This window comes from Pygocentrus nattereri, chromosome 17 (assembly GCF_015220715.1).
Source record: "Pygocentrus nattereri isolate fPygNat1 chromosome 17, fPygNat1.pri, whole genome shotgun sequence".
In the NCBI taxonomy this organism is placed as follows: Eukaryota; Metazoa; Chordata; class Actinopteri; order Characiformes; family Serrasalmidae; genus Pygocentrus; species Pygocentrus nattereri.
In genome coordinates, this window is record NC_051227.1 from 39,939,822 (window position 1) to 39,967,321 (window position 27,500).

Genomic DNA, 27,500 nt, shown 5'->3' on the forward strand with positions numbered 1-27,500 from the left:
TGTTGTTTCACGTACTCCTCAATAAATCTGTACTCCGGATCCTGCGGATAAAACTGTATTAAATCAGTATTGATGTCTGCTTTGAAACACTGAATACTCTGTTCATAAGATGGACTTAAATATTACAATTCTATGAAGGCGAAGAGAAGCAATGAATCATAAACTGAAAATTCCACCAATTTTTCAACACAAAGTGACCTAGAATACGTTGCCTGATGCAGTGTTGAGACGTTAGTTTAGCTTTTGGGATAAAATAAATATCTATATATTTTTTTTCAGGGGGTGGCGTGGTGGGTAGCGCTTTCGCCTCACAGTAAAGAGGGCCTGGGTTCGATTCCCCGGCCGGGTTACCGGGGTCCTCTCTGTGTGGAGTTTGCATGCGCCCTGTGGCTGCGTGGGTTTCCTCCCACAGGCCGATTGGATGTGCTAAATTGCCTGCCTGCCTGCCTCCTGATGGACAGGCGACCTGTCCAGAGTGTATCCTGCCTGATGACTGCTGGGATAGGCTCCAGCACTGCTCACCACCCTCCCCCCTGCGGATGGATGATGGAGAGGTTCATGCAGGGTACTGTAAAACAAAATAGTCCCCAAAGATTTACCACTATTTTACCATCACCAATATTCCATACATATGTGTGTAGTAGGTTCATTGGTCATGCATGGGTAAAAATACAATGGCTGTATTTGTGTTGTAGTCGGTGTGACCCCTGGTTCCTATCACCACCACTGTAAAGAAATCTGCGTCTCTAAGTTTCTCTACAACAAAGCGCCACATAAAGTTTCTCTTAATGACTTTGTTAACGTCTCAACAACTGAATTATGCAGAATTTTTTGGTGGAATTGTCCTTTAAAATGAAGTCTCTCACGTGTATTGGGAGTACATGAGAGTGCAGGTTAAGCAGTAGTGAATGAAACAGCACAATGGTGGGGATTTATACAGGCATGTGTTCTTATGAGCAGTTTTGGTGATGCTGCTCCACCACATAGCTCAGAGGTTTCGCTGCTCAGCACATTCCTCACCAATGACTGATCCAGCCTGAGAACACACTCTCAAGACACTGGAGACATGCAGCCAGGCTGGTCCAGACTGTGAGAAAGTGTCTGTAGTGGATTTCAGTGAAAAAACAGTGCATTGTTGAAAATGAATCACAAATCATTGCCATGAAAGAAATGATGAATATAATGACGTAGACCCATCAGCCAAAACATTAAAAATGCTTCATTGAATCTACAGTCAATGCACATTTTATCAGCTCCACTTACCACATAGGAGCTCTGTGTAGTTCTTTACAGACTGTAGTCCTTCGGTTTCTCTGCATACTTTGATAGCCACTTTTACCCTGTTCTTCAGTGCTCAGGACCCCCACAGAACCACCTCAGAGCAGGTATTCTTTGGGTGGTGGGTCATTCTCAGCGCTGCAGTGACACCGACGTCATGGTGGTGTGTTAGTGTGTGTTGCGCTGGTACAAGTGGATCAGACACAGCAGTGCTGACATTTTAGCACAGTCTAAACATTCTGCTTTTCTGGAGTACAACATATATTTAACCAAAAGAAAAACAAATTACACTGTATTCAAATCTCAATACTTACATGTGCTGTTACCAGTATGATTCCGATATTGTACTGCATTCCTGTTCAGTACTGTTTCAATATTCTTTCAGGTTTATATGCTTAGACTAATACTCAAATGCATAGTCCTGTTCAGTGCTGTATCTTTTTAGTAGCACTGTGCTGTACAGAGGCCATAAGTGATTCATGTCTTCCTGCACAGGGTGAAAAATGCCTTGTGCTGTGTGAGAAACCCCCGGAGATATAAGCAGTGCTCTCTCCGTCCGTGGCCAGCGCTCCGAGAGAGTTTCGATGTCAGTAACATCAGCCTTTAATGCTTCACCCAATTCCCACACGACTGTAGGAACAGATTTGAGAGACAGCGTGATCGGGTGGCTATTACACTCTCACCCGCTGTTAACGAAACCCTCAGTCTGACCACGTATGAAAATAGCCACAATCATCTGGTTCTCAGTACTACTGTATTATGGAAGGGAAGTTCCACTGATTTTTCAGAATTCCAGGATAATTCCGTTTCTTGATACAAACAAAGAATTTGATGTGGCTCATTGTACAGAAACTTACAGACAGATCTTTTGTCACAGTGGTGGTGGTGAGAGGAACCAGGGGTCATAAAACTGAAATATAGCCATTTCATGTACATTAAAACCACCATTGAACCGACACGTGTCCACAGAGTGTGTATATGTTATGTTTATAAATGTTATATGATTGTTATGTTTATTAAAATAAAATCTGAGAAAAACTAATTTTCTTTGGGAACTATTTTGCACCCTCTGTGCCTTTTCACAAAGAAAAAAATTATTATTATTATTAATCAGGCTGCATATTTGTAAATATTTCAATATAATACTATCTATAATAGTAGATAATTCACTTGAATCCTCAGAATGCACATCCTCTGCTACACTTTCATTAAGCTCTCTTTAAGCACTCTTTCTACATATTAGATTTATCCGCTTGTGGAAGTGGTCCGGAGCATGCTGCATGCAATTACACATTTCCACCAGAGAGGCCTCCAAATCCCCAAATCTTACCTAGTGCAGCTTAAACTGTCTTCTCTTAATGCTTATCAGTACGTACTGAAGGGATCGTTACTGAATGGAAATTTCAACTTCAGTTTTGTATTTATGAGGTCACAAAATGCTACATTTTGATTTATTTATCTATTTATTTGTCTCTGCAAAAGTCTTATATGCCTAAGAAAATTAGACAGTTTATTTAGGGTCATTTATTTGGGCAGTAAGTGTTTATTTGCTTATAAAAACATAAATATTAGAGTAGCATTAATACAATAAGCTGTGATTTTATGTACGTAAAGATTTTTGTTTAACCCTTTCTAAACCCCTCCTTGTGGTAACCATCATCCAATACCTGGCTAATCAATACTTAATTATATTAAAACAAGGGTGCTGCTGATAGATTGGAACAAATCTATGTGACGGCTGAAGGCATCCAGGAGACGCCTAGAACCAAACTTTGTTCACAAAATTTCCAAAACTATTTTTTGGAAAAAATAAACTCTTGTTACACTTTATTGCATTCATGTTAATTTGCATCTATTCTAATGATACAGCGTTTTACAATTAGACACACTGGTTTTAAAGCTCTGTTCTATTTCTGTTTAATCTGACAGTAAAGTCTCACAAACCCCCTGCAGTGCCACTACACATGAACCCCTGGTTGGCCTAGTTCTTTACACCAGCTCATAAACACAGCACAAGGTGTGTGCAGTTGGTTGAAGCTGATACTTTAGTTGGAGAGGCATTGTATTCATATTCGTCCTGAGTGTATTACAAATATGGGCTATAAATAGACGCACAATGAACAGCAGAATCTATGAATATCCCTGTGAAGTTTAGATTCAGGCAAAATCATCACACACACACACACACACACACACACGCACACACACACACACGCACACACACACACACACACACACACGCACACACACACACAGGCACACACACGCACACACACACGTACACACGCACACACACACACGCACGCACACACACACACACACACACACACACACGCACACACACGCACACACACACGCACACACGCACACACACGCACACACACACGCACACACGCACACACACACACAGGCACACACACGCACACACACACGCACACACACACACGCACGCACACACACACACACACACGCACACACACGCACACACACACGCACACACGCACACACACGCACACACACGCACACACACACACAGGCACACACACGCACACACACACACGCACACACACACACAGGCACACACACGCACACACACACGCACACACACACGCACACACACACACGCACACACGCACACACACACACACACACACACACACACACGCACACTGCTGAAGGTGTTCTACACTGACTGGATTTGGCAACTGAGGGAAAAATAAAGCAGTTTATTCCCTCTTTATCAGATATTACAGGACTTTGTGGTTATTGAAACTCATGTCCGCTGAGCTCTTTTCGAGCTCATGTCCGTGCCCCTATGTGTGGAGGTAAAACTCTCTGCTGTCTTCTCTGAGAGTGAAAAGCATTGTGTCATTAAAGCGATTGAGATGATGGAGGTGAGCTGAGTTCCTCCACCCTTCAAAACATGCAACATAATCCTGTGTTAGAGGGACTGATCACTGACTTTAAGCAAAAGAAGATGGTTCTTCAAGGGTTCTTTAGTAAAGTGAGCAGTGAGTTTTATTCACATCTCTTTTTGTGGCGAAATGGTTCTTCAGACTTACGGAGGATGAACTGTATACTTTTCTATATAGAACCTTTTTGTATAGCACCAAAAGAATTCCTCTGTTACAAACTTCACATCAAAATAACAAAAGAACCACTATAGAGGACCATTTTCAAAAAAGGTTCTACTCCATCCTTGTGGTTCTAAATAGAACCGACCATTCTCTGTACTAAGGACTCCTTGAAGAGCTCTTTTCAGGAGTGAATTTGAGCAGCCAAGATATGTTTGGTCTCTGCACTCTAAACCCCTAAAGTTAAAATTATGTCAACTGGATTAAAGTCTTACGTGAAAGTTTGAGCAGCCCAGTAAAATTATTTAGTTAGTTTTATTGATTTTATTGAAGTGCACGCTCTAAAACCAGATTTGTTTTTTAAAAAAAACAACATTCTGTCTCTAACTAGACACATCAGTGTGTTCAGTTGGACACATTTTCTGTTACTTTTAACACAAAATTTGTTAATTTAATAAAAAACAATACGATACATTTAAAGGGTTAAAAAGGGTAACAGAAGTAAGTGTGTGGACAGCACTACAGTCCCCAGCATGCACTGCAACATAGCGGGTGTTCTGACCCCCTTCTCCCAACAATGGGCCAGCAGTTACACAAAAAAGAGAAGATCCCTGGTGTCCAGTTCAAGCAAATAAGGAGTTTTAAAAAAATACCTAAACTATTTATTTTTATTTGAAATTACTTTTAAAGTATTAAGTGCCTTATAGACACTCGACACGTTTAAATCCAGAATGAAGACCTTCCTGTTTGAGCCTTTAGCTCAGTTTAATCCACTTTTATCCTGTAACGGCCTCATTCATTTAACTTCTTTATATCTATTGTTTTAATCATGTTTAATCAAACTTATTTTTATTCAAATTTTTTATCTCCTTCTTTTAAATTTGATTAACTTCTTTTAAATCTATTGTTTTAATTATGTTTTTTAAATGTTTTAATTTACATAAATTTTATTTTATTTACATTAATTAAATTTTTCTGTATTTTTTCATTTGTAAAGCACTTTGAATGACCGTTGTGTATGAAAGGTGCTATATAAATAAACTTGCCTTGCCTTGCCTTATAATAAAGTGCCACCTTTGGCTCTTTAATATTTTTTAATGTGGCCCTTTTAGTGGTTGAGTTGACAGCCTGTACAGGAAACGCACGTATGAGAAATAATTTGCTGAATTTAATGTTGTGCAAAAATAAAACACACAATACGTGGCTTAAAAACTAACTCTAAAGCTGTAAACCGTGAGTTGTTGCTATGTGTTTCTGGATTGATTTCTTGAGATAACGAGTTAATTATCTTGTGATCTCAACATAACAACATTGTTATCATGTGATCATGATATAATTAGCTCATTATATCAAGATCCAGTCCAGAAAGATAACAATCCAGAGCCTCTCCGGACTTCTGTAAACTCCCGACTTTTCCTGACTAAAAATCATACGGACAGTTACCTTTGCCATTCCGAGCTGAACTCCTGCAGGCTTGCAGCTCCCGTGGTTCTGCGCCTAATAGCTCCGCTGCAAAACTGGAGAAGCAAAGGCACCAAACCTGCCTCAGCTGAAGAACTGCTTTCAGGCTGAGTGGGAAAGTGTGTACATTTTATTTTTATCTGGCAACCATTAAAAAATCACAAACGAGAACTACTCATCACACATTCTCCCCAGGTAGTAAGCACACGTTAGTCCACCGGTTTGGTGTGGTCAGCACCACTGACTGAATGCCAATGCTGGCACCTTCAGACCACCCAGATTACTGTCCTGCATACAAGGTCTAATTAGTCTCCTCTAGATTTTAAATGCACAGAGACTTTTATTTTGGGAAGTAAACTAAGGCAAATATTACAAAAATGAGCGAATAAGCTTAAAGAAATTAAATTGGACTGTGAGTGAAAAATTAGAGTGGTATTTTGTCTAATACTCTGCTTAAACACCAGCAGACCACCTGGAAAACGCTAATAAAAAAGCCAGTGGGCTACCAGGCTTTGCCATCAGTTGGCCAGCAGTGACCCGCTATCATTTTCCTGTCTGGGTCACTATAAAGAAGTGATTTAGGGCCAGTTTTCCAGAGCCAAAAACAACACTGAAGAGCACTTCCAATGGGGAACCACACCGGCATCCACGTCAGGCTGTCTCTGGAGAGATGGGACGCTGTGTGCTGGAGTCGCCCTCTTGTGGCTGTCAAGTACAAGTCATAAAAATAACACTCTTTATGGGCTCATGTCTGCGGATCTGAACCTCCCTCACATTCTGAAATGAAAGAGTTTGATGTAGAGTATAGACAGACGTTGTTAAAGTCTCTAACTGAACGGTTCACTCTCCGGTCCGTCCACACACTCCATATATGGAAACTAAGCCACAAAAACAGGCCGTTTTGAATGAGTTGCTTTTGTGATGTCACAAAATCCACTGAACTCACACACATACACCCATTCTGCCCACAGCAGTTTGGCTCTACCCATTCACGCTGAAGTTATAAGGAGTGTTTATATTGCCTTTTGATTGAAGTAGCCAATCAGAACAGAACTCATTTACATACTGTGCCTTGCAAAAGGATTCAGTGACTCTTCTCCACTCACAGTGCAGCCAGCAAGCCCACTGGCTCTTTTTATGGATGGGTGGGCCTTTCTCCTCAAACAGATGCCATATTGAGTGATATTAGCTTTCTTATTCATATTTAACCAGTGACTGGCCTCCACCTTCATAACATCTCTGAAAATGAATTCTGCTCACTTTCTTGGCATAAAGACTTTGATGAGGTGTGTAAACATTGCTAAAGTTTGTAAATGTACAATTATACAAAGCAGCAAAACAGCCTGTTGTGAATTTGTTGTTTACATGATGTCCCGAAAACCAACACATCAACTTGTATACCTGCCTGATCAGTCCAGTTTAGCCCTGTGCATTCACACTGCACAGCTCCATCATGCGAAGCTTCATTTGAGTGTTCATGGTTCTATAAAGAGCTACTTTTGTACTGGAGAACCCTTGAAGAACCATCAGTTTTCATTGTGTACTACTACTAGTAATAACAGAGTAGGATTTTATATTTTTATGTGCCAAAGGACTTGCTCTACAGGAACAGGAGGAACAGGAGTCCTACAAAGATGGGTTCTCTAGTAAAGATAATGGTTCTATACATGACAGTGACACTCCGAGAACCATTTGCATGTCTAAAGGGCTCTTTGCATGGTGGAGAACATGTTGTATATGGTTCTATATAGAACCTTTTGGAAAACAGTATTTTATAGAACCAAAAAGGGTTCTTCTGTTGTTACAAGCTTGACATTATAACAACAGAGGAACCCTTTTTGGTGCTATACAGAACAACAGACCCTCCATCAAACCGAAGAAGCATCTCACTATGCAAAGAGCCTTTTCAGCATGCAAATGGTTCTTTGAGTGCTTTGTGGTTCTATGTTCTATGTAGAACCATTATTTTTTTACTAAAGAACCTTTTTTAAGATTGTACTGTCCATCCCCACACACCTTCCCCAAGTGGACAACAGGGCCTAATGTGGAGGGCGGGGGTCTCTCTCACTTCACACACAAAGCCCATCCCTCGTGACAAAACCCCTAGAACCAACTGGGTGCTTCTGTGGGTTCCTATTGGATTTCTAATGTGTTTTGGCCTTTTTAATGGGTTTGTATCACAGTGTAAAGGATCCTAATGGTATAATGGGCAGTCGTGGGCTGGAGGTTAGGGAACTGGCCCTGTGACCAGAAGGTCGCCGGTTCCACGAATGAGGGGTCCTTGAGCAAGACACCTAACCCCCAACTGCTCCCCGGGTGCTGTGGATAGGGCTGCCCACCGCTCCGGGCAAGTGTGTGTGTGTGTGTGTGTGTGTGTGTTCACTAGTGTGTATGTGGCGTTTCACTTCACGGATGGGTTAAATGCAGAGTTGGATTTTCCTGTTTGTGGGATTAAAAAAGTATCCGTTGACCAACAGCTGATTCTAAATGCATGTGATGGTTTCCTAATGGGATGTAAAGGTGGGAACTAGTGGTCTCTTTTGGAAACGTTAATAGCAATTGCCATTAGAAAACAAAACCATTAGGTTTTAATTCTAACAGCTTCGAATGGACACTGTTCATCAGGCTTCTGTGCATGTAGACACTAATTCACGACAATGCAGGACAGATAGCCTCTCTCGACTGACAGCAAACAAATGGACAATAGTGGCCCTGAGGTCTCGTGACGCCGGGAATTTCTCAACAAGACATCATTGTTTGGTCTGAACAATCGGCCGTTTTGTCCTGCAGTCTGAGCGCTTCGCTGAACGCGCTGAGGCTTCTGGCCCAGACCTTCTCGTTATGTCTGCGTTAAATAATGCGACGTCGCCTCCTCCTCCACGGAGCTCTGGCATTTTAGAGGCAGGCTGCTGCCCACACCCCTCCCTCCATCACTCCATCACTGAATCCCTCCCTTCTCTCCTCTGCTCTAGTGATGAGAATTCCGATTCGGTTCAGCGAACCGATTCTTTCAAACTGCCCGTTTCTCTGAATAGAAGGTCCGAATCAGCGGTTCATTGATTCACCTTCATTCTCTCACCCATTAGCCGTGAGATTCAGAGAGACTGCCGTCCGCTATGATGGAGTCAGACTCTAACGCCCCAGTTAGTACCACCTCATAGACCTAAGGGACAAAGGAAGACACTTACAGAGAGAAATGTGAAAGAAATCAAAGGAGTCGCTCTTATTATGTGCATCCTGAGTAGATTTCATGATGCTTTTTTTAAAAAAGCTGTAATGAAGCAAGTGGGCCACAAGAAGCTGCGCGTTACAGTGATTTTAACTATTTTAACTTATAAACCCAATAAACAGCATGAGATCCCGGGTTACTGCGATTTTCCCAGGGCTTAAAGCGACAATCCTCTAACCGTGCCAAGGATAACACAACCTCAGCGGTGTATTAAGCTTAGAGGAACGTACAAGATCTTAGAGTACGTAAATGTTTGTTTTTTAATGGAATTATAAACTTTATGATTAATAGTAATGTTAATTATAATCAGAAAAATACCATTAAATCTGATGTTTCTGTTTATGTGACTCGGTTGAGTGAAGGGAAGCTTTCTGGCTTTAAAATGTCAGTAATGAACTCAGCCACTTTACTTACTATCCAAAACGAGCCGTGGATCTACACGTGCCTTCTGAGTTTCTATATGTAATGTTTATAACAGCAAAACATTCACATTTACGGCATTTGGCTGACGCTCTTATCCAGAGCGACTTACAATTTGATCATTTTACACAGGCAGGCCAAGGTGGTGTTAGGAGTCTTGCCCAAGGACCCTTATTGGTATAGTGTAGGGTGGTTACCCAGGCGGGGCACTGAACCCCAGTCTACAGCGGAGAAGGCAGAGGTGTTACCCACTACACTAACCAACCACCATCAAAACAATCAAACCTGAAAAAAAATCTTCAGAGGTTATTTTTCTGCATGTAGCCTCCAGCTTTAGAGTTTAAAAATGGATTAGACCAAAACCCACGACTAGCACCCACAGCATCTTAGGCTTCAGGAAGCATTCACTACTTAACGCTCTGTCACTTAGTCTTAAACACATGAAACACCTGGTTTCAGCTTCTCTAGTATGGAAGCCCTAAAGGGCCACGCATTCACGTTGGTTTTCTTGAGATTTCGTGATATCACAGCCCAAACAAAACATTTTCCCAAGATATTTATGCCATTATCACGACATAACAAATGTCATCTAGCTAAAACAAAGCCCATTACGCTGTGATAATGAGAAGAGTCAAGATCTTGAAAAACTCAATTTGTTTTGTGGCATAAATATCACAAGATCTCGAGAAAGCGAACGAAAGTACCTCACTATCATGAAAAAATAGAGCTTAAAAAAAAATACGAATCCATGACCCTTCAGGGCCTCCGCTCTCTGGAACGCCCCATTTCACTCCAAACCACTCTGAATGGCTTTATTTGCATTTTATCCATTTAAATATGGAGAAAGACATGGAAAATAGGTGGGATTTGCCCTTTAATGGTTTCCATGGTTTCATGTGAGTTTCTAAAGGCTTTAAGTGAACAGTGCAGCTTATTTTAGTCTTTTGGAAGTTTAGAACTGCGCAGAGGTCCGAAAAAGCAGTTGGATTCACAAATGAATCGATTCGACCGACTCCTACTGAAAAGAATCGATTCCATAAATGACTCGGTTGGTCGTCTCCGCTCTCCTCTCCTCTCCTCTCCTCTCCACCTACCCCCACCCCTTCTCCTCTCCACCCATCGCTCCTTTCACGCCCCTCGGCCTGCTGGAGCTGCAGAGGGACAGAAGCGGAGAGCCGAGTGGAGCTTGAATGACTTTTCTCGGAGATTCAGAGTGAAATTCTCTCGCTGCCTCGGGACGCAAACGGGAGGAGAAGCGCGCGGGATGAGCAGGAGCCTCTCGTGGAGAGGAGAAAAGGAGCACGCGCCTGAGAGACCGGAGCAGCTCTGCGGACTGTCAGCCAGTTAACCGGACGCTTGGGAAGCACCTCACACGGGGGTTTGTAGGAGAACCGCTGCAGGATCGGGAGCGTAGGCGCGGTAAGGATACGCGCTCGGCTGATAAGTGAGGGTCAATCTCAGCGGCCACCATGGAGCTTCTCTCGCCAGTCCTCTGACCTCGTGACACTCAGGAGCCAATCACAACCCGGCACACGCGCTTTCTGCTCTATTACAGCAGACAAAGCGAGCGGAGGGAGGAGAGGAGGAGGAGGAGGAGGGAGAAGATGGAGGGAACGCTGCTGGCCCTGCAGCGTTACCCTGGCCTCTCCGTGCTCTTCTTCTCTCTCGTGTTCAGGGTGGTCCGTCGCCTCCTGCGCTGCCTGCCCGCCCCGAAAGCCGTGCAGCTGGATGAGGTTCGCTGCTGGAAGTGGAGGAACCTGTGCGTGTCTCTGGTGCACGCGCTCCTCACCGGCCCCTGGGCGGTCACCTGGTGGGTGAGAACTTCAGTGACTGTGAAGCTACTGTGTAGTTACACTGAGCTGAAGCGTGGGCTCCTCACTGCAGGGCCTTGGTAGTCTGGTGAAAGGGTCTTCTCCAGGATGCAGCCGTGTGACAAGTGTGTGAGGGCTTAATCAGTTTGCCCAGTGCCAGCTGACCATTTGCAAAACGACTGATGCGCCTCTCAGCCAATCGTAACTGCCACCCAGCGTTGCTTCCTCCGTCAAGCCCTAGTCGCTGTACCCCACACCGGAAAGTCTGGATCTGTATCACCACTATAGGGAACAGAATCTGAGATGGTAATAAACGATTTATGACACGTTACACGGGTTTGCTTCTTACTGAGCGACAGTAGATTCCATCACATAAACACTGCCAACGTCATGCCTCCAATCCACGGTAACTGCTTGACTGCACACACGAGAGCAGCTCAGTTACATTCTGTGACAGCTGTGGAGACGCTGCCGTTGCAGCTGGGCTCGGGTTAAACTCCTCAGAGAAACCGCATGTGAATCTTCAGACCACACAGAGCGTTATGGGTATCCCTGATCCGCTAGGGCATCAGCTGAGAGCTGTCTCTGAAACCGCCCTACTCACTGTATAGTGCACCGTTCTGGGGTTCTGCCACTTTGTAGTGGTGTCCAAAAACATAGTGCCGAAGATCCATTGCTCTTAAACAAATAAGTATTGTGCAACCCTAGCAGACAGGAGACACCCATAATGCACTGCGTTTTCTGAAATCGTTTACTACCATCACGAATTCTCTTCCCTGGAATAGGGTTCCATGGACTGATCCAGATTTCCAAATGTAGGGTAACGCGATTAGGGAACATTTCGGACGTGGTTGTTTGCTACTTGATTGTGGTGGACTGTGAGATTATTTGAGTGCACTGGATCTTCTTATGTTTCTAGACACTGCTACAAAAAGCTGGAAGCTGAAAATAGTGCACGGTACTGAATAGCGCAAAACTAACGACAGCGCTCTGCAGGACAAACGTGCAGTGAGAACACAGCCGGCAGTACATGAGTGAGAATCATTAGGCATAAAAGAGGTGGAAAAATCATCACTGCGGATTTTATTTCACTCCAGAAGCATAAAACATTTCAGATTAACCCAAATGTGGAAGACTCACATTAGCCACGTTTACATGCAGCCTGATAATCCGTAAATAATCCGACTAATAGCTCGATCGGGAATAGAATACGTCCATGTAAACACCTAAATCGGAATAGTCTAGTCCTATTGAGGCCATTCTGAATACAATTTCTATCCGATTGAACGAGGTGGGTAAACCTCTAAATAAGCCGTTAATAGAAGAATAATAGCCGTGTAAACGCCTGAATCCGATTACGTTCCCTATCGGAACGTGGAAGAACGTTCTGCTCATGCGCGTCGCAGTGAAAGGTTTATATCGGTCAACACGGCGGAGCAGAAACTGGTCTGCAGAGGAGACGAGGTTCATGCTCTGAGCTTTAAAAGACGGCGGTGGGACGGACGTCCAGCTTCTGTGTCTCAGAGCACGACGTCTTCCTCTATAAGGACATGTGAGGGACGTTTTCCTGAGTCTGACGTCAGTTTAAAGCAGTTAAAACCTCAAACGTGCCAAACTGGACACTCATCTCATGCCGACTGGACCTCATGTGACGTTCGCTGTCATGGTAACGTTCACTCTCACCGCTGCTCCACGCATGCGCGCCACTTTGCATCGGATTACTTGTAGTCGGCATGGAAACGAAGATTTTCATCAGACTGTAGAACAGAGTGAGAATAAACACCTCAGCCTGAATCTGTAACCCGACTGTTTTCAGCCGGACTGGCAAAAGTCTTTGCATGTAAACACAGACAGTGACTCAATATCAAAGGTAGTAACTGGTTTGTGGTCACACCGAACTTACCTAAGATCTGCCTGGAGAAAAAGCCAAATCATTCAGTGGGAAAGATCGTGGGAACACCAAAGTGGATTTTTTTCCAGAGGCATTAAATTTAGTTTTGTGGTGAATTATTTTGGGTGAACTTCAAACCCATGATGTTGTTAACTTAGGAAGCTTCAGCCAATAGAAACCAGGCGGACGAGCTGTGGCATGAAAAGGACTATCGAAGAACGAGAGCCTCAGTCAGTTTAATGTCACTTTGCCACTCGCAGTTTCAAAAACTAGTTAACCAGCTTTCATAACCATCTACTAAACTTACATTCCCCCCAAAAGCGCATTAAATCAGTACTGCCTGGGAGTGAGGTCACAGGGTCACTGTGCTGGCTGCAATGTGAGCTGAACTTACCTGGGTCACCGTATTTGCTAACATGGATTTTAACTTCTATTGATCGATAATATTCCAGAGCGATGTTAAGATCATTTAGCCAGGCCCGCTTTATTAAACTCATCTGCTGTCAATCAGCCCGATGAATCGGTCAGACTGAGCCGGACTGTGCGGTGCTCACACATCAAGATTTAAACATCTTGGGCAAAGATATTTCCAAAGACTACTAATGCACTCGTGCACATTCCATCATGGGTATTGCTTCAGTAAACTTTGCCAAAAGGCCTTGTGTAAAGGAAAAGTCCTTCTCAGACTCTGTACCAGTTAGCTCAAGTGTTAGCTTTAGCATTAGCTCATCTAAGCGGATAGCTTCCGTCGTTCAAAGTCCTCCTTATCAGACATGAAAATGTTTATATATGTTTATTAATGTAATTAATGTTTATCAGGCTAAAAACAGGCCTGGACTAATTTATTAAAAAAATGAATGGCGAATTTAAATCACAGTCGCAGTACTGGTCAGAAAATTTTCCCCCCAGAACCTTTTCTGTACAAGTGGCTCTCCGACTGATTCCCTCCTAAAGTGTCTCCCCTTATATTTTCCTTAACTTTTTATCCTGCATTTTATCATGAATGCGCAGTTCTAGTGCAGGGCCTGCTCTGAGTGTATCAGGCGCAGCTGGGTTCTGGGGTTTTGTATGCATGGCCTGCAATGCTGGGAGTGGTTCGCCACAAAAGGTCTCCAGCCAAGAGCAGGGCTGTGGTCTGAAATGGACAGGTTCCCATCTTTGGTCTGGGAGAACCTCCTGCCCTGCTCATTTCAACGCTTTCCTGCTTTAACACACCCACTTCAAATCAAGACGGGCTTATTACTTGGCTGATTAGTTGGTTAGGTGTGTTCGCAGCAGAAATAACACTGAAACATACGGGGGGTTTTCCATGATCAGTGTGAAGAACCACTGGACTAGAAGATGGTCATATAAACCGATGGGCAGCAATAGTCTGTGAGTTTACACCAGCAAGGGAGGTATGTTTAATGAAATGTACAGTGAGTGGATAACTAAAAAGGCAGAGAATGACCTGGAAGGGAAATTATTATGAGCATATAGTTGTGTAACTCGGTGTGGTAAAGAAGAGAATTCTGGGGTTCATCTGTGATCATCTTCTTTCCCTGCAGTGTGTGTTTGTGGCCAGAGACACTGAATAACGTCCATTCTTACTACACGCCAGTCTCCTACCTGCTCATCTGTGTCTCATCAGGTCAGTAACAACTCACATCACCGACAGGCTCATTTATCACACACAGTTCCTCTTGGTACTGTTTTGGTCTCTAAGCTGATTATCCTCCATTAACAATAACAATACCTTTAAAAAACAGAGTAGAAACTCAGACAGCAGAGGTGCCAGACTAAACATCTTAATCAGCAGTAAAAGTTTGTATTCTGGTGGTCAAAACCTGTAAAATGAGTCATTTACTGTGTGAGAAATACTGCCTCTCACTTTATCGCATCGCTAGTTTGACGTGCCATACTTTAATAAATGTGATCTTTTTTGTGAATTCCCAATCTGTATTGACAACATTAATTATTTACTAACAACAGCAGTGTTATATACAGTATATTTCCCAAAGTATTCGGTCATCTGCCCTCACACGCATATGAACTTCAGTAACGTCCCATTCTTAATCCATAGGGTTAAATAGGGATTCAACGCTTTGCATTGCGCTGGGTGATGTAAGGCTTGGATGCAGCTGCTCGGCCATGGAAACTCTCTACTATATATATATTATACACGTATTTGAATAAGGCATGGAAAAGGCAACGGGATAACATAGGAAATCCCAGAGAGGTCTCGTCTTAGCAATGGAAATCAGACAAACAAAGGCTTCTTTTAATTTAAAGCTACAGATTGAAAAGATAGGGGAAAACACTCTGTAGCTTGTCTATAATTCTATAAATGTTTTAACTGGATTTGTTCAAACGGGACAAAATGGAAATTGGATAATTGTTCAAATGGGACAAAGGATATTTGGGCAGCCACCAATGTACTTGGGCAGGGAATACCCAAGTACAGCCTATAATCCTAATTTTGGACCGTTTCTGTTGGTCCATTCATCATGAAATGTTCCTGTAATGTAAAGGTGTCACGATTGGCCCCTCCCTGTCCGGTCCATGTGCTCCTGTTGTGTTTACTTCCCAGTCCTGCCCATGTGCTTTTGTTTTGGTTTGCAGTCCTGCCCTCTTGTTTCGTGTCTCCACCTGTGTTTCCACCTGTCCCTCATTTACTCCCCTGTATTTAAGCCCTGTTTTCCCCTGTGTGTTTGCAGGTTTTTGTTTGTGTGCTGGTTTTGATGTGCTGATTTAGTTTGAAGTGCTTTGGATTTCTGTGTTTCTGTTGGTCATGTCTGCCTATCGATTGATTCCTCGATATATCTAAATAGAACCTGAACCTAATCTGATCTTGTGCCCTTGTTGTCACAGGATACTTTGTTCAAGACACTGGAGATATTCTGTTCTCTGGCCATGCTAAAGGATCCTGGGAGTTCCTGCTGCATCACTTCTTGGTGAGTTGCTTTTGGTCAACAGAGGGCAGTGGAATACTCACTAAAGTGGTCTGCTGAATGACCAAATGTCGGAGCGAGTTTGCCAACGTTCTGCTTGAACCTCCTACGCAGAGAGGTCATCTGAGGCAGACTGAGGGTGTATATTCAGCACAAAAGCCACTGTGTGTCAGAGAGACTGTCTCTTCTGTCTGTCAGGAAACCGCGCAGCCTTTCTGTAAACAACCATAAAACACAACAGCAGCGTGTTTAGTATCTCGTTATATTGCAAAGGACACATTGTTTATAGACAATAAGTAACAAGGCCTGGATTATATTAAAAAAAATAATCAGCACAACATTTTCAAGTTAAAAAAAAAAAAAAATCACGATTATTGATTATATAACCATCAACCCGCCCACCTCCCTAGCTCCAGCCACTAACCAATACACGTGATCCATGGTCCAGTACATGAGTTTTAATGAAAATCTTTGAGACAAATCACATATAACATAATAACCCAACATCTTTTGAAAACTAGTTCACCTGTTACCCTTTTAATAGATGCTACTGCAAACATGTGCATTCATAGAGAAGGTCTGGCTCACAGTCTCCGCTCTAATCCATCCCAAAGGTGTTCTATGGGGTTGAGGTCAGGACTCTGTGCAGGCCAGTCAAGTTCTTCCACACCAAACTGGCTCATCCGTGTCTTTATGGACCTACTTTGTGCACTGGTGGTCAGTCATGTTGGAACAGGAAGGGGCCGTCCCCAAACTGTTCCCACAAATTTGGGAGCGTGAAATTGTCCAAAATCTCTTGGTGCTGAAGCTTTAAGAGCTCCTTTCACTGGAACTAAGGGGCCGAGCCCAAATCCTGAAAAACAGCCCCACATCATGATCCCCCCTCCACCAAACTTTACACTCGGCACAATGCAGTCAGACAGTGGGCCTTTTTCACGCACGGAGGAGGGGTCAAGTTCCAGGGGAGGTTATGTGTAAACTTATTTACGGCTTCCGCGGCGCTCCACTTCGACTATGGCTGCGTTTTATCTTTCATCATCTTTGGCTGAACTCCTGTGCTTTAGGCAGGACGATGTGGTCAGAACTGTGGAAGATCTATCGACCTCCAAACCTGCACAACTCGATAAGAGTTATAAATTATTATATGAGCAGTTTATTTTTGATTATGAAGGTAAATCTTTAGCTGGCTCCCAGTGTCGTAGTTAGCTAGCTACCTTACTTAATGTCATAGACAGGATGAGTATTGTTAGGTAGTTTCAGTATTTAGAGATCTTTAAATATGTGTCTGATTGGAAGTAAATAAACGGTGTCCAACATGAATTATTGTGTTAAATTATATCCTTCTCAGTGTCCAATGCTGCAGGTAGGGAGACCTAGGTAAGGGCTTGCCAGACGGAGAAGCGTGATTGGTCACTCCAGAGAACACGTCTCCACTGCTCTAGAGTCCAGTGGCGGCGCTTTACTCCACTGCATTCCACACTTTGCACTGCGCTTGGTGATGTAAGGCTTGGATGCAGCTGCTCGGCCATGGAAACCCATTCCATGAAGCTCTCTACGCTGTTCTTGATCTGATCTGAAGGCCACATGAAGTTTGGAGGTCTGTAGTGATCAGTGGTGGACGAAGGGCACAAATCATGTACCTGAGTTAAAGTCGAGACCCCCAAGGTAAAATATTCCTCCAGTAAAAGTAGAAGTTCCTCCCTTTAGACCTCCACTTGAGTAAAAGTACTAAAGTATTTCCCTTCAAATGTACTTAAGTATAAAGTAAAAGTACTAAAAGAGGAATTCTGGCTCTGATGTCCTGTTATCATTTTTATAACCAGACTGGCTTCATGAACTCATTTCAGGTGAAAGTCCTCCAGCGTCTCTCTTGGTAAACCAGTCTTTTAATAGAAGGTCATTAATTAGTGACGCTGACGTCTATTAAAATGATCAGAAGCACAAAACACTGAAGGTAAACAGTTTCCATCAGGGAGAACCGAGTGGCTCTGAAATCACTTTTTACACACAAGCAAAGTTTCAGTTTCAGATTTATTTACAACTTAGTTCCAAGTTTAAGTTGAATAAAAACTGGCTTTAAACTCAGGATCACAGATGAGCTCCTTTACTATGTTGATCTGTAGGCGTCTGTTCATAAACATAAACCAGCCCAAACTCATTTACTATAAAATGAAATGGTGTTTGTAGAAATTCAGAAAAAAGCCGCGTCAGTCTCGACTGCATATGTGGACATATTTCTATATTGAGCTCTATTTACACAAAGTTAGGTTAGTTCATCATTTATGTTGAACAGACTCTCCCAAAGTTTTACGCTGCTGCGCTGACGTTGAACCGCGTGCTGGACTGGGTCGGTATGACCAACAGGTCAAAACCAGCTCTAAACAAAGTGACCGCTGGGCCCTGATTGGTGCTCTGGCTTTGCGCTTCTTTCGTTTTGACATGTGACGTTTTTATACACACAGAAACCAAAAGGAACGACAGATTTCTCAAAATGTAGGAGGAAAAAGTTGGATATTAGACTCTGAAATGTAGTGGAGTGAAAGGAAAAAGACGCCCAGAACGGAGAAACTTCAGTACAGATACACCAAAAATACTAAAGTACAGAAACCAATTACAGTTACTCAGATACTCAGTTACTGTCCACCACTGGTAACTCTGCAGAAAGTTGGTGACCTCTGTGCACTAAGCACCTCAGCATCCGCTAACCCCGCTCTGTCATTTTACGTGGCCTATATATATATATATATATATATATATATATATATATATATATATATATATAAAAACAAACTTCAGTTCGGAGAAATGCTACTCCCCTGATGCCCATGTCTACAGTTAGGGCAACAAGTCGACTGGAACTGTGAACAAAACAAATTTGCTTGGATGAGGGTCCAAGTTTATTTTGGCTCTACACACAGTGAGGAGACAAAAGAATCCCCAAGGATCACTGTTGGAGATTTACAGAGATAAGTAGCATCTTGGGGTCACCAGGTCTCAAACTACCATCAAGTGCCACCTCCATGCCAACAGCTTATTTGGAAGGCATGCCAGGAAAAAGCCCTTCCTGTCGTCAAACATAAGCCCTGTGTTTTAATTTAAAAAGTAAGTAACTCGGTTCCCTTAATATCTTGAGTTGATTGAACTTCAGATGATAAGTTGGCTGCATGTAAAGTGCAGATTATTGTTCTGATAACTGACTATTAACAAGGTCTATAAGCTAAATTTTAAGGCAACAAGGTCACTTACTTTGTAGGTTAAAACATTAAACCATTTTTTACAGTGTGGAGTTTTCTAAACGGTACTGGCACTTTGAAAAGTTCTATAGTTAGATGAAATGAAAACTGAGCCCTTTGGCAACAAACACAAGGTAGGTTTGGCATAAAAAAGGATGACCACACTGCAAAGAACTTGGTGGTCACTGAGTATGGTGGAGGTTCTGTGATGTTGTGGGGCTGTTTTTCCTCAGGAAACCCTGGGAACCTCATTAGGATGCGCTGCATCATGCACTCAAAAATCAAAATTTGTCTGCCAAGACGCTAAAAATGAGTCATCACTGGATTTTCCAGCTGGACAATGATCCAAAACATGGGCAGATCAACACAAAAACGGTTTACTGAACACAAAAGCAAGCGTGCCATGGCCATCTCCGTCCTCTGATCTAACCCCAGAGAAAAACTGAGCTGAAGTGGAGAGCGCCCAAGAACAGGCCTAAGATGCTGGATGATCAGGACAGATTCTGTATAGAGGAATGGGATCAAATTCCCCGCTCTGTATTCTCTAACCTCATAAGATGTTATAGATGACATTGTGAAGTAGTACAAACGCAGTGGTGCCAGTAATTGTGGCCCATGTGACTAAAAATAAATATTTCTTGATGAGAATTTTTTCCACAGAATTAATTTACTTCAATTAAAGGTCTTTCTCCTTTTTTAGTAAATATCTCTTATCCCTTTTTACTCATGTTTGTCTGGAGTGTGAGTAATGGTGGAGGGGACTGTGTAATTTCACAAATTAACTCGGCTCAAACGCTGGGACTCTTAAGCTGTATGGAAAATACTCTCTCCAAGTCAGGAGCACCATTTAACCTTCAGCTGGATCGATGGTTTCACATTAACTCCTCACTCAAATCCTGCTCTGCTTTAATTTATTTGGTGATTGCGTGAGCAAACTAAACTTGTTTGATTTTTGCTTTCGGCAAATGTGGTGACACAAAACCTACATGTAGAACCAGTCAATCGGCTAAAGGTAGAGCTGGGCGATATGGCCAAAATGTTATCACAGTAAACAAAATTCATATCGTTCGATATCGATACCCATCATGATAAATGCCAAATCATTATTTATCAAGTTTGAAGGCTGATTTTTGCCCCTGGGTGGCTAATTGTTGTTTTAAACTGTCCCTTGTGGTCGGAACATGATAAACACTCACCAAGCAGTGGAACATCTCACGGATCTGTCATGGGACAGTGGGAGAGTGTCTGGTGAGCTGGTTTTACCAGCTGGAAAAGCACAGCCACAGTTTTTTGTAAAAGTCATAATTTAAGAGATTATTTTAGCTGTCGGGTGCTGAGCGCTCGGCTATCCCGTTACAAACGCTGAACACGTGGCCAAAAACAGCTAAACTGTTTAGTTTCTCAACAACGTCCGTCTTACTGCCGTCACTCCTTCCACATCGGAGCATATCACAGTATTCAAACGCCAGCGAGCAACATATGGATTTCTCTATAGTAGTTTGAGGGCCGTTGTTGGGAATGTTTTAATACCTAAATATTTTTTTGAGCGCTGTAGTTGAGAGGAGCCAATTGGATTTAGCCCCTGCAGGGGGCAGTCGTGGGCTGGAGGTCAGGGAACTGGCCCTGTGACCGGAAGGTCTCCGGTTCGATCCCCAGTGCCGACAGTCCATGACTGAGGTGTCCTTGAGCAAGACGCCTAACCCCCAACTGCTTCCCGGGCGCTGCGGATTGGGCTGCCCACCGCTCCATGCAAGTGTGCTCACTAGTGTGTATGTGGTGTTTCACTTCACGGATGGGTTAAATGCAGAGGTGGAATTCCCCGTTTGTGGGATTAATAAAGTATCACTTAACTTAAAGCTTGTTGGGGTGTATGGAAAGAGGTGAGTTCACTGTAGGTCAGCACAGATACGCCACTTATCTCAACCCTTTTTACTTGTCGCCCTCTCTCTCTCTAATCATGTCGAAAAAGTACGCCCTCTCCTGGCGACCTCAGAGTAGTGACGCTCTCCTTACAAAAGAAAACACCACCAGGGCTGTCTCTAGAACGTGGAAGTGTGAGAATGAAGTATTATATCAAACATTTATCGAACATGTCTTATTGCTGTATCGAGGAAAAGTTATATCGCGAAAATGATGGTTATCGTTTTATCACCCAGCCCTGGCTAAACATGTCGAGAAAACCGCGCTGAGCAAGCGCTCCGTGTCGAATCGTGTGCGTGTGTACAGGCCAATGGGATGCTTGCTCTTTGTGTTCAGAACCATTTGGCTCTACAGTGCAAGAGAAGCCAAGATTTTGATAAGACAGCGATATGGTATGTATGAATGATTGCCTGGTAGGTTCAGAAAGGCGACAGTAAGAAGAAATGAGTAGGTCATGTTCTGTACAGTCCTCACCCAGACACTTCTGTCCCCATAACAGGTGTTGTGGTGCTTCCTGTACTCCCTGTACACCCAGCGCAATGTGGCGGGGATGGTGATATCCCTGGTTGTGGAGATCAACAGCGTGACGCTCCATACGCGGCTGTTGCTGAAGCTGGCCGGGGCTCAGTCCTCGCAGCTCTACCACACTAACAAACTCCTCAACCTCTTCACATACGTCACATTCCGCCTCGGCGCCCAGTTCTACGTCACCTGGTACCTCTTGAACAACTACTCCTGGCTAGACCACAGCAACTACTTCCTGCTCACTGTGCTCCTCCTGAACACCATGATCCTCATCTACTTCTACCGGCTGCTGAGAGCCGATTTCTTCCCCCGTAGGAAGCTCCACCTCGACCAGAACGGCACTCTCAGCAGCTGCTTCTCTACGTTCCTCAACGACTGACCATCCCTCCAAGGTCCGATGAGGACCGTTACCTTCTATCCTCACGGTGTACCTGGTTTAGTTTAACCTACTCAGCTGGGATGTGTGCGTTTACCTCAAGGAAATCTCTAATGGCCCAATCCTTCTTCTCACCCATTCCAGTGTTTGTGTGGTCGTATTTAATGTGTAATGTGTTGTGAATAAGCTGTTTTGCCTTCAGTGTTGGGCCTTATGGACTGATTTCATGGTTGTAAATAAAGCAAGCAATAATGTAGCATTCAAAAATTCAGATGCAAGATCTTTTATATCATAGATAGCATTCTCTTTGATCCTTAACCTTGCCTGTCTTTGCTATGCTTGGTTTCCTGTTTGAATGCTTTGGGTCATCAAGTGAGAGTTCATGTTGTACTGCTCTCAGTTGGTCACCATGAAATCTCCTTGAAAACCACTCAAATGAACACTGTAAAGCTTTTAATTTAATGTCATGTATGAGGTATACAAACTGGTTTGACTGAACTACCAATCAAAAAAAAGGATTCATGTGTCAGACGGCTGAAGTTACTGGAGAGCCGTGGTCGATTTGTCTTTTTGACCATTTTTATTCAGGCAGAGTGACATGCTGGCAGATCCTTGGGAAGCCACCAGCTTATTTTCATCTTTCCCATATAGATGAGCAGTACTGCCAACTTAACACAGCGTCATAGTGCATCAGCGCTTTATTTTTACACCGCAGATTTCTTCTGGGGGAACGTTTGACAGTTTATTTTCTGTTTTTTGGTAACATTAATATGAGTAAACTTTGTGATAAATTCAGGTCAGTGTTAAAAATGTTTTAAAATGAATTTCTATGTCTCAACAAGGGAAAACATGTAGATACTAGGGGCAAATGTTGGAAAATGCCCACCTAAGAACAGTGTCCATTTATTGTAAAGCTAAACCATACCTGTGCATGAGCTGATGATGATGATGATGATCATGATGCATAAACCTAGGAGGAACCCACTTAGAGGGACAGAGGTTAATACTGATTTTATAGCACAAAAAAACAAAAATTAAAAAGTATCTGGGGTAAAAAGCCCCCCAGGGGTGTCATGCATCAATCTGTCATCTACTGAATGTATAAGTCCAGTCATTTCTAGTGTTTGCATTTTTCAAAAATTGTGTTGTCTTAATGATTCCACTTAATTTGAATAAACTATGACAAAAGTCAAATGACGGTAAAGTAGAAACATTTTAAATGTCAACTTTGTTCGGTAGTTAAATTGTGATTACAAGAATTACATGATATGTTAACTCAGTGATATTACTATTACCACCACTGCTATTGTTATTGCTCTTTTTCAAGCACTCTATTGTTATCTCTATTGTTATCTCTATTGTTATCTCTATTGTTATTTCTATTGTTATCTCTATTGTTATCTCTATTGTTATCTCTATTGTTATCTCTATTGTTATCTCTCATACTTCTTCTTCTTCCACACTTTTCTGTGATTAATACAGCCCGAGCCGCTTAATGGTCAGACTCCATTCAAACTGCGTTCTGAAGTTCTCGGCGCTGGGAATTGTGCTTTGTATGTTTGGAGTTGATTGGATTGGTAGTTTTTAATAAAATTAAGTTTAAAAATTAAAAACCTCTCATAAGAAATGAACGGCGGAAAGTTCAGAACTTCAGATTCTAACTGACATCAGTGACGTCACAGCAGGCCACTCAGTCTCAGACACAGCCGATCACGCAGGGAATCGGCTTTAAAATCCTTAAACTTTCACCCAGAAACTCCATTCCAGTTTTAAATGGTAGAGAAACTCGTCCTTTCTGAAACCTCAAAATATCTCATCACTTTATCAATTAGCTTTAGAGTTATGAGCATTTGTTTGGCGCTAGGCACAGAAAACTGCCCCATTCACTCCCATGTACATTTCTCAAAATCAGAATCTGCTTATTTCAGGATTTTCTCTGTTTAACTCGTCATAACTCAGACATTTTCTCCTCAATACACACAACATTACACCTAAATAATCCTCAAGGGGTCTCATCTCACACCATCTACCCGGTTAAGCGATAGAGTGAACATTTCCAGTTATGACTGTTTATTCAGAGGGTGCAAATCGGACTCAAACAAGGCTTCTCCACTAAGAGCTGCATAATAACAGAGTGACCGTTCATTTGAATGGACCCCCCCCCCCCCCCCCCCCCCAACACACACATCTCTCCCTCACACACACACACACACACACACACAAAGCTCTTCTCAAGCACTCTTGCAGTTCCTTCAGCAAGTCTAGTTAATATAGTTAATATTAGTTATATATTATACAGTTAATAATAGTTAATATTATTGCAACAATACCATTTAAACAACGCAGTACACAGTCAACATTTAACTGGTAAGTGTAAATCATTATTGCACATAAACAGAAGAGATCAGGTGCGACAGGAAGTGTAAAACTCAGGGTATCATGCTACTGCCAGCTTTGTGTCTTTATGACAAAATAACAGTAAATAACATTCTGGGGGCAAAATGCTAAAGGGTGCCTTTTGCCCCATGTCTGGGGGGACTTCCTACCCCCAAGGTCTAACTTTACACTTTCACCCTAAAGAAAAAACAAATCACTTTCCTCTCTAAACCACATCATCCTCTGTCCACAACTCCTCTATTTGCTCTGACCAGCCTGAACTCATACATCACACAAGCATAGGTGAGCCACCTGACACACCTGTAAAGGGAAAAAGGACCCAATACTGAAAAAACGAGTGGAGTTTAAACCTGTCGGTGGTGTGAAGCTCTATGAACGTAGGAAATATTAATTATACACTATTCCCCTCACACCTGCTCTAAAACATAAAACATTTCAGAGGGAGACCTCAGTTAGGAACCAGGTATGAAATGCTAAATGTGTGCTCCACTGGGGCAAATAAAGGCAACTTGAATACGTGTACCTGAATAACAAATGATGGTTCTGACCCACTCCGGCTCCAACACTGCAGCACCAGCACCAGCACCAGCACGGTCCCTCAGCGTGTCCTGGCTGCTGTGTGTGGGTATGAGCGCTAGGGGGCGGTGGAGAGTCTCCTCCAGCGCCTCTTTCCTACTTTTTTCCCTGATCTTTTTGGGAACAGGCGGAATGCCTGGAATGACTGTATGCGGTGGGCGTCCCAGCACTTCCGCAGGCTGGAGTTTACTCAAGCTTTCCGTTTAATGCGTGAAATGCGAGTTTAGAGCGGAACGCGTGCCGCGCTGCTCCCGAACTGGTTTAAACGCCTTCATAGCTGGTCCGGTTTACCGGAGGCGCCGGACGCGAGGCGGTATCCGAGCTGGGAGGTGAGTAGCGTGGCTTAGTGGGGCGCTGACTGAAAAACCAGCGGGTCAGGCGGGTTTTAGCGCGTTACTAACCCGCTCCGCTCCTGTCCGGGTTACTGTAGACTGGACGGACGCTTATGTTTTGGGTTACAGGCCACATTAACGGGCACAAACGCCTCAACAGCCCAACGGCGGATTCCTGAAGTACTCCTTATGATTCCCGGTCAGGCGGCGGCGCAGGGAACATATCGCCGGGGCAACAGCTCGTTTAATAGGCGTCTAATATGCTATACTTTCATAACTGTCGCTTACCAGTTCAACAGAAGTCTAACACATTGAAAGCCTTGTGTAACTTTACAGGAGGAGGGAAAAACCTGCTGTGCTTTCAATGCAAGTGAACGGAACCAGACGTCTTTCCAGGTCATTTTGGCCCGTTTCTGTTAATCCATTCTTCATGAAACTAACACACACTGTAAAGAGCAACAGGCATTTTCAAATCAGGTCAAACACTGAAAAACGACGAAAATGGAGATGCAAGGTTTTCTTCTGCCAGCAGCGATATATTACACGCCTGTTGAACCGGCGCGGTTATTACAGTCTAGCGTATTAAACGCTGCGCTGCGGTGGCGCGGGGGTCTTCTGACAGAGACAGCCAGGCGGGTTTCTTTTGTCTGCAGATTTGCTGGATTAGTAACTTCGCTCCTACACAGACCAGACCAGGCTGCGGTGCTTGTGCCTTTAAATAAGAGACTTTGCCAACTTTTCATGGTCACATGCTGTGGGTCCATCTCCTGTAGCGTTAAAGGGGCAAAAACCAGCCTTTAGTGTGTAATTCTGCATGTTAGCGTCGCGTGGTATCCCTCGGATCAGGTTGACAGAATTCTCGATTTTGTAGGCTTATTCTAGGCTTTTTGCACTACAGTACCCAGCATGCATTGTGCAGTGCGTCATACAACCCCCAAAAGTAATCCTGGCTGCTTTCTTTTATCTCAAAAGGTATTATGTAGAGGTGTCAAATCCAGGTTCAGAAAGTAAAAACCCTTCCCAGGATTTTGTTCCAACAGGCTGGACAGCTCTGCTGGTGGTGTGATCTAACTAGAGAAGCCAGCCTGTTGGAACAAAATCCTGGGAAGGATTTTTACTTTCTGGACCTGGATTTGACAACAAGTCCTGACTTCTAACATAGCCTCTCATATAGTGGCCTATAAATACAGGCATGATGTTTGGCTTCCGCCCCCTAAAGTGCTTCTCCCACCTTCATCATCAGATGGGGCTTTACTTAGTCTTTAGTCTAGAAAGCCTCAGTCTAGAGCGGGACTACTGTGGCACCACTGTTGGAAGACTGGTAGGCATGTTTACAATAGATTTTCCGTTTTGGCTGGAGGGTCCCTTTACCGTTAGAGCCAGGTGTATGAACGAGTGAAGCAGGAGAAGAAAGCTCATGTAAAGAGGAGCCAGGCTCTCTGAACAGCCGTTGATCATTCTCTCCGAGCTGAGGTTTGTGCCTTATTACGTTCCAAGCTGTGATTCATACTTTGGTGTGTATCCCACAGTGCCATCATGAGTGTGCTGCCCCCTGTGCGGAAGGACCGCATCATCGCTCAGCTCCCCAAGGTATGCCCATCGCGCCATTCACTAAGACTTCTGACGAGACTGATTCTTGTTGGGGTTTTACAGTGTAATGTCCTGGTTTGTGTCCCATATCCAAATAACGGGAATAAGTTCATTTCAGGCCTTACAGAAAGGAATGTTGTGCCATTGCTGGTCTTTGCTGTTCCAAATGAAATGATTTAGGACAGGTGCATTAATAACGGTGAAGACCTGTGGAGAGAGAAGTGAGAAGTTTGCTGCATGTCAGTTTTTCTTTTGGCTCATTTTCCTTATGCCATGTGCGCTCTGTGGTGCGTCTTCTCCTCTTTCTACGTTAATGTGAGTAACCTTGTTTTGTTCGTTTCCCTTTAGTTCTTCAACAAAGGTGCTGCTTTACACACAAAGGATGAATTTCACCCCAAAGTGAAAACAGCCTGCCAGGAACAGAGGACTGGGACAGTGGGGTGAGATTAGAGCTTTG

At 43.3% G+C, this 27,500-nt stretch overlaps 2 protein-coding genes across 3 annotated transcripts in view; both read left to right on the plus strand.

Annotated features, from left to right (window-relative positions):
- Positions 1-10,508: 10,508 nt before the first annotated feature.
- Positions 10,509-23,761, plus strand: LOC108443500 (TLC domain-containing protein 1-like). Its single transcript, XM_017724236.2, has 4 exons — positions 10,509-11,272; positions 14,712-14,794; positions 16,015-16,097; positions 21,747-23,761. The coding sequence occupies exons 1-4, from the start codon at positions 11,067-11,069 to the stop codon at positions 22,149-22,151; spliced, it is 777 nt and encodes a 258-aa protein (XP_017579725.1). The 5' UTR covers positions 10,509-11,066; the 3' UTR covers positions 22,152-23,761.
- Positions 23,762-25,264: 1,503 nt separating this feature from the next.
- The window catches only part of rab34a (RAB34, member RAS oncogene family a), a 9,774-nt gene continuing 7,538 nt past the window's right edge, over positions 25,265-27,500 (plus strand). The window contains exons 1-3 of one of the 2 annotated variants that reach the window (XM_017724234.2): positions 25,265-25,450; positions 26,983-27,043; positions 27,392-27,483. In XM_017724234.2, the coding sequence (XP_017579723.1) occupies positions 26,990-27,043; positions 27,392-27,483 (146 nt within the window). In that variant the 5' untranslated portion in view covers positions 25,265-25,450; positions 26,983-26,989. The remainder of the gene's footprint in view (positions 25,451-26,982; positions 27,044-27,391; positions 27,484-27,500) is intronic. The other variant, XM_017724235.2, reaches the window with a different exon arrangement.